Raw genomic sequence first — 14075 nt, 5'->3', positions numbered from 1 at the left:
TTTGTCAGTACCATATAAGCCACACCTTCGTAATCTCAGTCTGAAGATGATGCATCCAATCACATTTCTCGGTCTATTATTCACTTTATGCTAATTTTACATGTGACGTATTATGCGGCATCTACAGCATTCTATTGTCCAGCAATTTCCCGGTCCCACGTTGGGAGTATACTACACTTAGTACTCATAAATTTAATCTATAAAGGACAAATCTGCGAATTCTGTGTGTACCAGCCAAGGTATATATACGACACCCACCACACTGGTGTTGGACCGCATTGAGGGCCAAAGAGGGCCGGAAAATTAGGCCGAAATGATCGCCGAATCGAGTGTAACGCTTTCGAGGTAAGTTCCATACGGACACACGCCTGTCTACGTACAACATGTAGTTCACACTCGTTTGCATATGCAGCGCGAATATCGCTCGTTGTCGTACGACGTTCTGTACTTATGTTCATCGCATTGAGATACGCATCATTCATACATTTTAGGGAGAATATAATTTTGTGCAGCGTAAGTTGTCGTACTTTGCTTGTTTCAAGAAGACTTCATGCATGTCATAAACCGGAAGCCGATAAGGCTTGTACATTAGTCATTCTCTTTTTATCCACACTCACAACCAGCTCTGTCTAGTCGGGGTCATGAGGAAATTCATTTGAAGCTTGTAATCAGCTGTTTCGGTAATATATGCCAACTGCATAAAAAAATCCGATGCATGCAAATTGTAAGCCTTCGACATAACAATCTCAAATGGCCTTGGTAAACTAGGGTTTCATGCCTTTCGTCTGAATGTAGCACACAGATCAGGCGCAGAATAAATGAAAGAAAAAATCATGAAAGCGCTATCGACGTGGCGACAACTCGGTCGAAGGCCATTGTACGAAGCCAAGAGCATGTATGCAGTTTTCCAGCTTTCGCGGTGTAAATCAAATTAATGCTTCAACTTTCTTAAATGTTAGCCAGGTAACATTTTGTGTAACATTTTGTGTAAGAGTGCTGTCGACGGTATCAGAAATTGAAAACCCCACCCCCTGACCGACTCCATGCTCAACTCTGAGCTTTGCTGTTTGGCCTAAACCTCGCCCACACGAGAAACGTGCCGCGCAAACATGCACATCACATTATGATACTCTGCCATAGCATAACGGCAGCCGTCCTCTTTCTGGGTATACTTAGCATAACACATATGCCCTCTAGCAATAATGTTCAGTTTGTTTACGATGTGTCAGGTTTTGCAAAATTTATCCCCATTGTGTTGTAAATTTTATGGTAACATTTTACAATGCAGAGGAATGAATAATTCTAAATTATTTCTAATAATAATTCTAAATTTTAAATTACAATTTTTTTTGGCAAAAAAATATGCCGGTTTAAGAGAAACATTTTCAACTGCGTGAATCAGTTGAAATCTGCGTCAACCTCGTTACGATGGAAAGCTCAGTAGATGCATAGAGGTCTCCGCTACTATCTCCATGGATGAAGCAAACACTCTACATTTCATCGCATTAACACCTATTTTGTTCTCTGTTAGTGGTCCTCTGTAAAACATGATGTCATGTGTGTACCATCGCGTTTGGCCTGTACATAATAGCTAGGTTTATGGGACATCTCAATGCATTGAATCACCCCAGTATGTAAAGTGTGTCATGTCTTCAGAGTATATTGACATGATGACATCACATAATGTATAGAATATTTTACACTACCATGGTAGTTTACAGTATACAAATTAATTCAAAAGATTAGAATTGGAGAAAAACAAGGTTTATCATCAACATCACATTTATAATCACAAAGGAGGATCAGAGATTCTCTAATATTTTACAGTGGTTTTCACTCTCCATCTACTAAGGTTTATTTAAGCACATCCCTCCATCAACTGCGATTAAAGCCAGTCCCCTGTTGTATGTTTACTGGTTTCTTGCAAACAACACATGTCATTAGTAAGTTACATGTATGAAGTTCTAAATCAACTCACACTCACAGTCCCTCAACACATGGGAGTGTAATTTGGCTGTACCAATGCATCAATCCATCTGTGACTGATGTTAGTAAAGTTATTTCCATCTACTCATGCCCAACATCATTGTTTTCAAGTCAAAAACATGTCATAAACAAGTGTTGTTCAATCAGTAGACATTAAAATTAATTTGCTGCATTCTATGTCTGTTATGTCCTATTGTTTGATCAGAAGGGATTTACTAGTGCTCACAAACCATGGTTAGTAGCTTTCATTATGCATTTATGTTCTGCTGTGATACAAATATACCGCTAGCATATGTTATATAGAACCTGTATGTCATACCTGTACAAATGAAGGTGTTGGTTTAGAGTGATAAAAAAAACTCATATTTGTCAGCAGGAGAGCTTGGTTTGTGAGATGAAAAAAATAAATAAAAAATGTTCGAATTTTAATGACTATCATGGTTTCTTGGAAAAAGACTACCACAATTTGTCCTCAATTCTACCACTGCTTGACTGTCATAGGGAACAGAGTCATATTTTCCATTAATTTTTGAAAATTCTTGTACAATAAAGAAATGACAACCATCTACTAGTACAATGTACTTTGAACAGTTTCTGAGTAATTCATTAAGAAAATCATCTGACTTGGCAATGCCTGTTGTTTTGTTACAAGCCATCAGGAGAATGGATAATGCATGTGTATTGTATCCTGGCGTCATGTTCCATTTCTTGCTGAGTATTGTATTTCTATAAGTGGCAGGGTGACCTGGTATCTAAATGTTTTATATGCCACCTTATAGCATACTTCTCGGAGAGATTTGCACAATATAAAAAAAAAGTGAAACAGGAACAATGGCGTCAGTGATATGATGTCAATGTGGACAGTGCTACCCTTGTGAGAATATGCAGCACATGCAGAACGTTGATCAAAGACTTTTGTTGTACATAAAATTTCTATCCTCAAAATGTAGACTTCATCTTGCCATCTATTAATCCTCCAATTCTTGAAAACCTAATATAAAACAAAGTTAACGAAAAACTGTGAGTGTGTGAACTCATGAAATGGGAAATTTAATCTCGCAGAAACCAAGAAACTATTTGTTCCCATAACCTGACCTGCCCCTCTAAAACCCTCATATTTTTTCAAGATTTTCAAACATGATGTTTTAATTTAGAAACTTATAAAAATTAAGTTCATAGAAAAAGAAAAACAAAAAACTCAACAATCCCATTTTACTTACCCTGAATGTACTTCTCAGAGCAGTTGTGTAGGAAATGTACTCAAGGGTGGTTTCAGCTTGGCTTGGCTAATAAAAGTGTATATGGATCTGTGTTAGTGTCACTGTAAGTTAAGACTCTCATGTCCAAATTTTTAAACCATCACATTTTACAGCAGCCCATGGAATATTGAACCACTGTTTTCCAAGGAACACCAGGCAGAGTTTTTCAACAAATACATCGCTCCATGTGGCAACAATGTGGACATGGACATAACTGCCATTGAAGCAGAAATAGAAAGGTAAGCACCTTGACCTGATGGAACAACAAAAAACGACTCATCTCCATCTTTTCTATCATTCATCTAGCTGCAGTTCCTTTAGTGAAGATTTTTTTTTTTCCAATAAATTTTTGGTGTTGTCGTAAACTATGTTTTTGTCAAAGATGGAGGGGGGTGTTGTATAATTTTAGCTTCCATTTCATTACTGCTGTCGTAGACTTTTGGGGAGCTCAGTCACATGACCTATGGATACCATGGTAACATTTTATCCTCATTACAGAAAGACTTACAGTTATACATACATGTAATTATTGTTTGTTAATACAAAGCAGATATTTGTTCAATATTTCATTGTCTAGAGTCATAATTGTGGCAAAGTACATATAAAACTAACAATTCATAAGGCATAGATGATACTATGAGAAGACAACGTTTTGTATTATCACAGGCAACTATGATGCACTTGTATAGCATTACAAGAAAGTTGCATTCATATTCATCATTTATTGTAAGCAGCAGTATTGTCTATCTTTATGAACCAATACTAAAATACTGGGAAGTTTTCAGTGGTGACTGCACAAGCTAATCAACATCATAATTTAGTGTAATTACAATACATTCTGTACCACTGGATTGGTGTAACTTTCAACTATAATACGAAGGGTTGATACCTGGCTAAAGCCATGTGACCATAGGATTACCAAATACTGGTTGGTCGAAAAGCCAACCATTACTCAATCATTACATGAGAGACTCTGACAGCTGTTTGTCATTAGAAAACCAGTCAATGACCTGACCTGAACATTCTCTAGTAGGCTTATTTCAGTTGTTCAAATGATTTACATAACTTGCAGGGTGAAGAGCCATAAAGAGTCAGCCCAGTCTTTAAAAACTTCCAGTTCATCATGTTCTTCAGGGAGTGTGGCCAGCTCAGAGTGTAGTGATGATGCGTTCATTGACGTGGTGGATGTACAAAATGATGATCTATTTACATCTTCAGACAATGACTACATCTCACATTCAATATTGAATATCCTTGACGAAGGAAGCATTACAGGTTAGGATATCTTATATACTCATAGTCACATTTTGGCTTATTTGCTATTGAGCATGTATACTATGATATTTATTCATACTGGAGTATCTGTATTGGAACTGTAATTTGGAGAGGGCATGTACCGTGATGACAGTAAGATATTTATGGTCGCTTGTTGTATCATAGAATGTCATTGATAAGAGTGATTTATGATGATGACTGCATATTTTTATTGTGAAATATTTCTGCTAAACATACACTGATTGAAACAAAGGTGTATATATAGACAAACATGAGGCAGGTTACTCCAGGATTATTTTGCATGTTTATTAAAATTACTCATGGGAAATGTTTGTCTTGAAGACCAAACCAAACTGACAAAGGATAAGCTATATTTTTAGTAAGGCCAGAGTAAGTAGGTTGTTTGTTTTGCACTCTAGTGCACAGGTGTTTAAGAGTTTTTCAGGATAAAAAACATCAATTTACCTGTAGAATTTTCCATTTTTGCGATTCTTTATCACAATGTCATACCATGAATTTCACTCTGCGACAAAATCCTTCCTTAAAACATTCATATTACAAACATTGAATCAGGTTAAGTAAGATTATGTTCTTTGGAAGCATAAAGTTACAGGAGTGAGCAAGCTGTTTGAGAAAAGTATCGAATAACGAGATATTTTTTGTGCTAAATTTCCTTGTGTTTTTTGACTGCTTATGTTCTAACCTCTTGGAATTTTGAGTGGACACAAACACTTTACTTACTCAGATCAGGCCTGACCCAGTGTCATTCTATCAACAGTTTACATAAAACTACTGCAAATTAGAAAACAGAGCCAAGATTTTACTGTCTATTCAACATTAATACTTAAACTTCGACTTCCCCTTACTGAAAGTCCACTTACAGCAAATTAGCAAGAAATGAAAATGTGTCAAAATAATCATGTGAGGGTATACTAATAAAATAGTTCAGTTGATAATTCTTTTGTTGACATTTTTTTATGTAAGGGCATATTTAATTACACATGCGTACCTTAGTATTAGCATGGGACATAAAATAATCTTTTGATGTAACAATGAAAGAAATGCCCTTACAAACGTAGCTCATCTTATAATATTCACTGTATCCAGTGTACCAGTATTTTAACAATATCATGGTCTACTACCTTCAATTAAATGATTTTCACTAAAATATTGTGACTTTGTCTACTCTTGAGTATCCAGTGGGTAATGCTATATAATTGTGTCTAATTTTTAGCTGTGGAAATTGCAATTCATATAAAGCATTGAATAAAAGCAATTGAAAATGGCTTGGTTTTTTTTGCCTGTACAGGTGGGGTGTCACTGAGTACGTTTGAATGGACGGATAATGACTTGGATCTACAAGTTGCAAACAATGTAGAGGTGTGTAACAGCAGCGATTCCCAGTCAGATAGTATACCCAGCATCCCTAGCTCACCAACATTACCACGGAAACGAAGGAAAATCTCCGAATATGCACAATGGTAAGTCTTTCTTTTTGTTTTGAAGTATGCTACAGCTGTCTGGCTGAGCATTTCAAATATTCGATTCTATTTGCAGTTGATATGATAAATATGATAAATGCTTACAATACAATGAATATTTGTGTCTCTACAAACATGATTTTATCATGCTAAAACATTTTATTTCTGTCAAGAAGAGGTAAGCATGAATAGAATGTGGTTGTACCTAGACGCGGATACAACAGTTTTGTCTTGCTGTGACCTTTGACCTCTACACCAGTTGCTCGGGAGTAGTTTTCCCAGTACACTTATGTCATTGTAGGTGTTTGATGTTTCAGTGTACCTGTAGTTCTGTCCTACTCATGAGGTACATGTACGTGTGCAAGGAAATCATAACAATTTCTGCACTTATATCTATGCGTGTCATCCAGTGTGAGAAGTGTGTGTGGGTTTCTAGGAATCGTATTGTGTAACTTTACATTACAAGCATATTTACATAATGACAGAGGAATACATAATTTGTAAGATTTTTACTTAAGGGAAATGTACAAAGTTTTCTAGCTGAACAGATGATGATTAAGATGAGCTTTGAAATTGAATGTAATCAATAATTGATATGTATCAGGTCAACAAATTTTTTGTATTTTAATTGAAAGATTTCATGGGGATTTTCTTGTCTGTCCACCAAGTTCATTGTGTTGCCATGCTTGAGTTATTCATTTCTCTGATTCATGGAGGTTAGAGGTCACTTAGTTTTCAGAAATAGATTTAATGAGGGAAATTCATAGTTGCAAGCAAGTATTTTTGGACACTACATCAAAGGGAATCATAAATTGGGAGGTGTGCCAGTTTTTATCACAAGAACACATCTGATCTAATGCTCCATTTCTTCAATAAAAATATTGGTTTATTGGTGTATTAATGAGCATTGTGTCAGTATGCAAATCCACTTATAATGAGTCACAATAAATGTCAAAATTTATTGGCTACAGAGTTGTGCATTATGTACACAAGAAACTGTGTCATCCCACTAATGACAGGATTGTGTCATGTGATCTACATGATGTCCAGTCAGCACTAGAAGCAGACTTTACTGTCTTCAAATTGTGATTGTAAAGTTTATTGCCAGTGCTAGAGAAAAACACTGCATGGTATAACTACCACTCTTCTTGATGTTGTAGAAGTCTGGATTTAAACTATGCAGACACTTGATCATAGAAAACTACGAAATACATAATTTGGTAACATTGAATATTTAGTATGCATTACATATTTCAGTAAAATTTTTACTTTAATAGTATCTTTTTTGAATGTATTGTAAATAAAGTAAATATCTGTAGTTATTTTCAAAATCAGGGAATAACACAAGGTGAACAAAAAGTTTATAAGAGTTCATTCAAATTATTAAATACTCAGTGTCCTGTAATTCAGGTGTAAAGATAGCTTGGCAGATACAGTTAAATCTGTTAGTTTTTTTATCAAAAAAGTCCCGTTTATGTTTGTCTAAAACCATTGAGGCAGGGTGTAGTTGCAGTTTGATATCAGGATGGAGACACATACTGGTTTTGTCAACTTACATGTTTTCCCTTTTATTTTCAATGGAAGGTTAGTGTTTTGTATGTTGTATGGCATTGTTAGGATCTGTTAAACCTGACTCATCTATGATTTGGAGTCCGAGTAACTTCATTTATTCCTGGATGTCACAGTCACACAGATTTCTCTGTGAATCTTTGTTTATACTCAGTTCTCTTTGCAAGTCAAATAACCATACTTAAAAACTATAGCTGTGTTTGAAGGGCCTCTGTATCATTCTCATCACTGTGTACATACCTGTGGATGAAGCTTCAAAGTCGTCACTGTCTAATGTGATCCCCAGTCTTTTCACCTCAATTATGCTGTCTCCTAAGTGAGAGTAATTTCAGTGTTCTCCCCAGGAATTTCTAATACTGAGCATAGTGCGTAACAATATAATTACTTGTTTTGTAAATTAATTTATGTTTTACCAAACTTAAAGAGTTGTGGCCACTATGCTTTAATTGATGTGAGTAAAACACTGATTATTTCCCTGTTGTATATTCTGGTATTTCTGTTCACATTCATGGTCAGTCTAGAGCTCTTTATTTGCCTTTGAACCAAGTCTAGTATGGCATATGAAATGATGTAAAGACTAGCCAGTCTATAATACACAAAACCATTCCATCACACATTACACTGAGAACAGTAAGACCATACCCAAAATGTTGTCCGTTCTTGTTTGAAATGAACTTAATTCCATCATGTTTCAAATTACCGAATATAACTGGTACTCTGTTGTTGTTGGAAAAAAGCAGTACATATTAGCGCACGGTCGCTCCATGTGATTAGCGGTTATTGATCATAAAAGCTGATACACGAACTTGAAATGTAATTCCTTACTCCAAATTGGTTTCAGGAAAACTTCTTTATTATGAATGGAAAATACCAACCTGTCTTTAACGTATGCTGTTGTGTAATATATATAGATAAACAAATTTTATTGTTTAAACTTTTTCAACGTACCAAAAAAGAGTGGTTTAACCACAAACAGGTGTGATTTTCTTCATGGCAGGACACTTGCAAAATGGGAAAGATAGTTCAGAAATAGTTGGGACGACGGTAATGCAGTTGATTATATTTCCAAAAAAATTTATCAATGCTTATAAGTTGAGAAAAAGCATATTACATACTCATAGGTAGAGAAAAATGCATTGCAAAGATTTATCTCAGCTTGTTTGTGAAATTTTGTGGTGCATTTGGTACGGAAGATAGTTACAGAAGGTGGTGTGTTTGTGTTTTCAATCTTCCAGGAGTAGTTTGACCTATGATGACAGAGTCACTTTGGTGGAAAGCCTTGGTCAGACAATAAGCAAAGAGATGGGTCTCCGAGAACAACTTGAGGTGATCAGAATTATCAATCCAAATGCAGTTATTTTACCGACTGATAGTGAATTTGTAATCGGTAAGTTTCAGTGCTGTAACTTTACACTGAATGATAATGCACTTGAATATTTTGCCGGAGAGATGTGAGAAATGAGGACACTGACAAGAACTTCCTGTGGAATCTAGCATTGTCAGGCTATGACAAGTCATTGGCTTGAAAGAGTAGATTTTTTCTCAAGTACAGTCTGGAAAAAATCCATCTTGCAGACATAGCTGTCAAAGAAATGCAGTCATTAACTGGTTTGAATAGAAGATATTCTCCAATGAATACCTGACATGTGCATCAAAAATTAATATCAGTTACAGTTGTATTTCAGTACATGTGAACAATCATCAGTCAGATCCCTTCAGCATCATACAAGTGTATCTTTGGATTATAATGTTAAAATTTGACTGTTGTTAGTAATTACCTGTATGTGTAACAGACAGGGTTCTCCAACCACTTTAGGGACATTACCAGTGCTTCTAGTTCAATCCTAATAGTGAACTTTGGATAGGAAAATTGTACAGATGGAACAAGAAAGAGGCAAGGTTTTCACAATGATGTAATGTATTTCATCTGATCATGAACTTGATGCTGTATGTTATAACAGTACATACTGTAACATAGAACCTAGAGCAAAAGTAGCCCAACGAAGATCTCACATCTCACATTGGACTTGTTTGACATTATCCACAGATATCAACTCTCTGAATGATGAAAAACTTAAGAAAATTCGACAGTTTGTGAAGAAGAATTCAAGCAGCAGTAGCAGCAACTGTAAAAACACCGTTCCTAGAAATGTACGGAAGTCAAGTGATGAAAGCTCTTCAGGTGAAAGCAACTCCTCACAGGAAGTCAGAATCAAACCTTCAAAGGTAAAGATATGCAATCATTGTGATCTTTTCTGGTTGGAAATTAAAATTGTGAACTTTTATAGCTGTTTACTAGCAATGATAAACTGTTGACTCATAGTAAGTTTGGACACCATGATATTTTAAGTGATTTAGGGATATTTCAAAGAAGAAAAATCAGACCATATTACCATCTTGGTTGTTATGTGAGGGTGAAGTGAATAGATATCGTTCTGTCTAACTTGGAAAATAATTCAAACCAATAGCTGTATATTGTTGTGTATCTGTCTTTTGCTGGATGTTGAAACTGAAACAATTACAGCTTGATGCCAATTTGATGATTTACATCATAGCTTTCCAGATTTTCAAATCTTGTCATGACTTCCCTGCATATTTTCAACGTGATTTGGCATTCTGTGTAGTTTTTTAAATCTCAAAACCACATTCTATCTCTTATATGAGCATCCCCAGAAATAACAGAGTACAAGTTTGTAGTTCCTCAATGACATCAAGCTGTGAGTTATGTCATTGGATCAAGCACACTCACCCTTTCTAATCCTTTTTCTACAAAATGGAATTCTAGTCTCCTTTTTGCCCTTGACATTCCCAAAAACACAGAAAAATTTAAAATCAGAACAACTAAAGATAGCAAAGTTTTAACTGGCTATGATTAATAAGGGATATACCTTCTGTTCTAGTACATTGGTAGCTGACTTATCTGGCGTGGAAAATAAATAATTTTCAATAAATTGGTATGATAATTGTCTGATGTATGTGTTTTGTATACTTTATTATAGAAACAGACAAGGGAAAAAAGGAACCAAATGAAAACATTACGACAGCGACAGAGGAAAGAATATCGGCAAGCTATGAAGGAGAAACGAAGTGGACTGTTCTGTAAAGAAGAGGTAGGAAAGAATGTCTTTGTTAAAATGTTCTCTGTTTGATATAGAGTTTGAAGATTTCTTTCAAAGATATTTTCTTTGGGAAGCTGTATCTCTAATACAACAATTACTGTACCAGCTGTCAGGTTTGAAGAGGTTTGAATATAGATTTTGAAGCAGAACACTTCATTGAACACCCAGTCACTGTCTGATAGTGATGATGATCATGGCCATGAAAGTACAGCGGATCACTTTAAGATAAAGAAAACTGTTCAATTCTTGGAGTCAAGTATAGCAGCACTGGAAGCAGACTTTACTGTCTTCAAATTGTGATTGTAAAGTTTATTGCCAGTGCTAGAGAAAAACACTGCATGGTATAACTACCACTCTTCTTGATGTTGTAGAAGTCTGGATTTAAACTGTGCAGACACTCCATGTTTATTTTTTCAGCTGTTCTGTCTTCCAATTACAGAAGTTGTCTGATGAGTGTTAAGATTTTTTTTTCTCCAAAAGCATTACTGCTGTCATAGTAAAAGGAGATGTTCAACAAAATCTTGTTATCTCTTTTTCAGGTTGTGTCGCTGACTATATGTGAAACTGAGGAGGAAGATGTGGATATAATATGAATGCTTGAGGAACAAATTGCAAAGGGGAAAAAACTTAAAAATGAGTGAAAGGAATCACTTGTAATTTTCTACTGATGCAGGGAGTGTCGCTCAGAATGTCATGATAGAATTGTACTTTGGACAGTATGGTATCTTTTTTCTTCAAATGAGGGATGAAATGACCGTGAATAAGAAGTCAGAGCATAATCATGTGGTCATTTGTCTATAATCATTGGGAACAGATCAACAATACTTTGTATCCCTGTATATTGTGTTTCTATTCAGCTGGCCATGCCAATGAGAGATGGGTTATACTTCTGTTGCCAAGAGACAACACTCTGTATGTCCATGATTTTGCAGAGGCCATTGAAATGTTGAACTCCTGGATGACAATCCCAGCACTCTTGTTTGTGTGGTCGTCATGTTTTGATAAACTTGAACTTTTACCCTGATGAAAATCAGTTCCGTGCTTGAAACGTCCAACCTTCAATATTGAGTCTGTCCATATGAAAGTTGTAAATTTTTAACACCGAGTCTGAGACTTTGAACCACCACTACAGTCCATTTGGCATAGTCTGGCTATGAGAAACTAATGAAGAGCAATCTGCCATTTTTCACTGCATGACAAGTGCATGGTTCATCTCAAACACTGACAAGTCATCTACATTTGTTGCAATGTGAAGTTGACGCTATTTTATGAAAACCTTCAAAATGAAAACCTTCAAAATGATAAATATTTACACTACAAACTGCAAAGTAGTAATGAGAAGTCCAACAGCGTTAGGTCAGTAACCACCGTCTTCACAAACGGAAACTACATAAAGTAGATCTTCATGCTTGCAAGTCTTCACTGCACTCCAAGACCCAGGTTGTATGAATACTGATATGATTTGATATTATCCTAAGAATCACCTAATTCTGGACAGAGATATTTACCTTTGGATGGCTACTTGTGTCTCTTTTCAGAGCAACACAAGATTGTCCACATTGGGATTTTGAGGACAGGCTAGTCCTCTCTGTTGTATAAGCAATCTATTGATATGTTCATAACATGGAAAGATTACAGGGTCATAACAAAAGAACATTGCAAAAGTGAAATTGAAATTAGACTGAATATTTGTTACAGCTTGTACAAATAAACTGTCAAAATGGTGAAAGTATACCAACAAATGATTCTGTTATTTGCGAATGGCTATGATATGCAAACCAAGACTGCAAAGTTCACAAAAGGGCAAGGCTGGTTCAAAGTTCATTGGTCATGATGAAGAGCAGGGTTTTCAAGGCTAGATGCAAACTTTGAATTCCATGGTTGACAGTTCCTTAAAGAAACCACTGTCACATCTAACAGAGATGCCTTGACAGTGCTTTGTCACTGTCTGTGCTTACTTGGATAATTTACTGCACAAAAAGTAAGTTTGTGCCTCTGGTGATTACTTACAACTGCATCGTTGATGTTTATGTAATCCAATTACAGTTAGCAATGTGTAGCTTGTACACATGAAGACAAATATCTGAACAACACTTGTGAGTACAACGCTATCACGTATCAATGTAGTGTACATTCAGGGTGGGTTTTGTGTTCCGTCAGGAAATGATCTGTTCAAACCAAGTGTCTTGTCTCTCAGTGAAACAAATTGACCAGGTGTGTAAAATTGTTGTTTGGCACCTTAAGTTCAATATTATATCATCTGTAACCATGGAAACCAATAGGAATTTCTATTCAAGAGGGTCTTTTGGGTGAAAATTAAGATTGATGACTCAGAATATCTCATACCTCCATGTTTGAATTTTAAGCTCCGAGTCTCCCATACTGTTGTCATTGGCATTACTGTAATAGTTTCCAAAAGTACATTTCTGAGCGATAACTCCATGCAGAGCATGGCATTAGAAAAAGTCAAGCCAGTCATGTATGAATTGGTGTATTCTAGAAATAGTGAACTCAATGTCTCATATTCTGTGTGGCTTGGTCATGGAATTGCACAAATCTGCACATCGCATTGCAAAGGAATAGGTGCCCAATACAGACTGATTCTGCATTCAACACTGTCCAAAATCCCTCTGAAGGGAAATTTTTTTATGGACAAAAATCAGTAAGTTGTTAAAGGAGCAAAGTTGAGTCTTGTGGCATATTTTTAATGATATTTTATTTTTAACCAAAATGTCATACTGGTCTGGACTTTGAAGAAAACTGCAGAAATGGTGGACAGATAGATGTACCTTAAACTGTACTTACAGAAGTGATAAAATGATGACAATTTCTTTTATCCACCAGAGACACTTAACCTTTTCATCCTAATTCCCAGTAAACATGATTACCATTAATAAGGGTTAAGTTTATGAGATTAATAGTTCATTTACGGCAACTCTCAGCATGTTTTACAAAGGTTTTATTTTATACCGTATCATGCATGGTCACATATACATGAGTAAATTCATGTTTGAAATTTTAGGAAGTCTGTGACAATGCCAAATCCTGTGATTTTGTACTTGTAGACACAATGAACCAGACCAAGCAACACAGAGTATGCTATTGAAATTCAACATTTTGAAAGTTCACTGATTTTAGAGTGAAATCAGAGAGATATACCTTCACAGTGTATCTCCAGGAAAGTGGCTGAGCTTGTAAAAAGGAATAAAATTTGAAAAAATTGAAAATGTTCATTGTCCGTATGTTTATGTGATTTGTGAGTGTGGTGTGAAAAATAAGGTAAAGCATACCACAGAAACTGAAACAAAATGCGGAGTGTGAAATATTGCCAAGTGTGCTCAGTACTATTTTGAGAGATTTGGAGAATTGATGTAGGCACATGCAAT

General features: G+C 35.7%; 1 protein-coding gene across 2 annotated transcripts; it reads left to right on the top strand.

Moving 5' to 3' along the window:
- Positions 1–92: 92 nt before the first annotated feature.
- On the top strand, positions 93–13916 carry LOC139139868 (protein FAM199X-like). 2 transcript variants are annotated; one of them, XM_070708812.1, is made up of 8 exons: positions 93–345; positions 3359–3484; positions 4318–4520; positions 5830–6001; positions 8806–8957; positions 9618–9796; positions 10570–10680; positions 11229–13916. In XM_070708812.1, the coding sequence occupies exons 1-8, from the start codon at positions 314–316 to the stop codon at positions 11280–11282; spliced, it is 1029 nt and encodes a 342-aa protein (XP_070564913.1). In that variant the 5' UTR covers positions 93–313; the 3' UTR covers positions 11283–13916. The 2 variants fall into 2 exon arrangements, with proteins under 2 accessions (XP_070564913.1, XP_070564914.1); XM_070708813.1 differs by having other exon boundaries at positions 126–345; positions 3362–3484.
- Positions 13917–14075: the final 159 nt, after the last annotated feature.

The sequence above is a fragment of the Ptychodera flava genome, chromosome 9 (genome assembly GCF_041260155.1).
Source record: "Ptychodera flava strain L36383 chromosome 9, AS_Pfla_20210202, whole genome shotgun sequence".
In the NCBI taxonomy this organism is placed as follows: domain Eukaryota; kingdom Metazoa; phylum Hemichordata; class Enteropneusta; family Ptychoderidae; genus Ptychodera; species Ptychodera flava.
The sequence above is the reverse complement of the archived record's forward strand: the minus strand, read 5'-3'. Positions and strand labels throughout refer to the sequence as shown.

Excerpts from the sequence above, each read along its gene's own strand:
- LOC139139868 (XM_070708812.1), top strand. The coding sequence starts at position 314 with ATGATCGCCGAATCGAGTGTAACGCTTTCGAG. Across the intron at positions 4,521-5,829 it reads TGACGAAGGAAGCATTACAG|GTGGGGTGTCACTGAGTACG; the intron begins GTTAGGATATCT and ends TTGCCTGTACAG. Across the intron at positions 8,958-9,617 it reads TGATAGTGAATTTGTAATCG|ATATCAACTCTCTGAATGAT; the intron begins GTAAGTTTCAGT and ends CATTATCCACAG.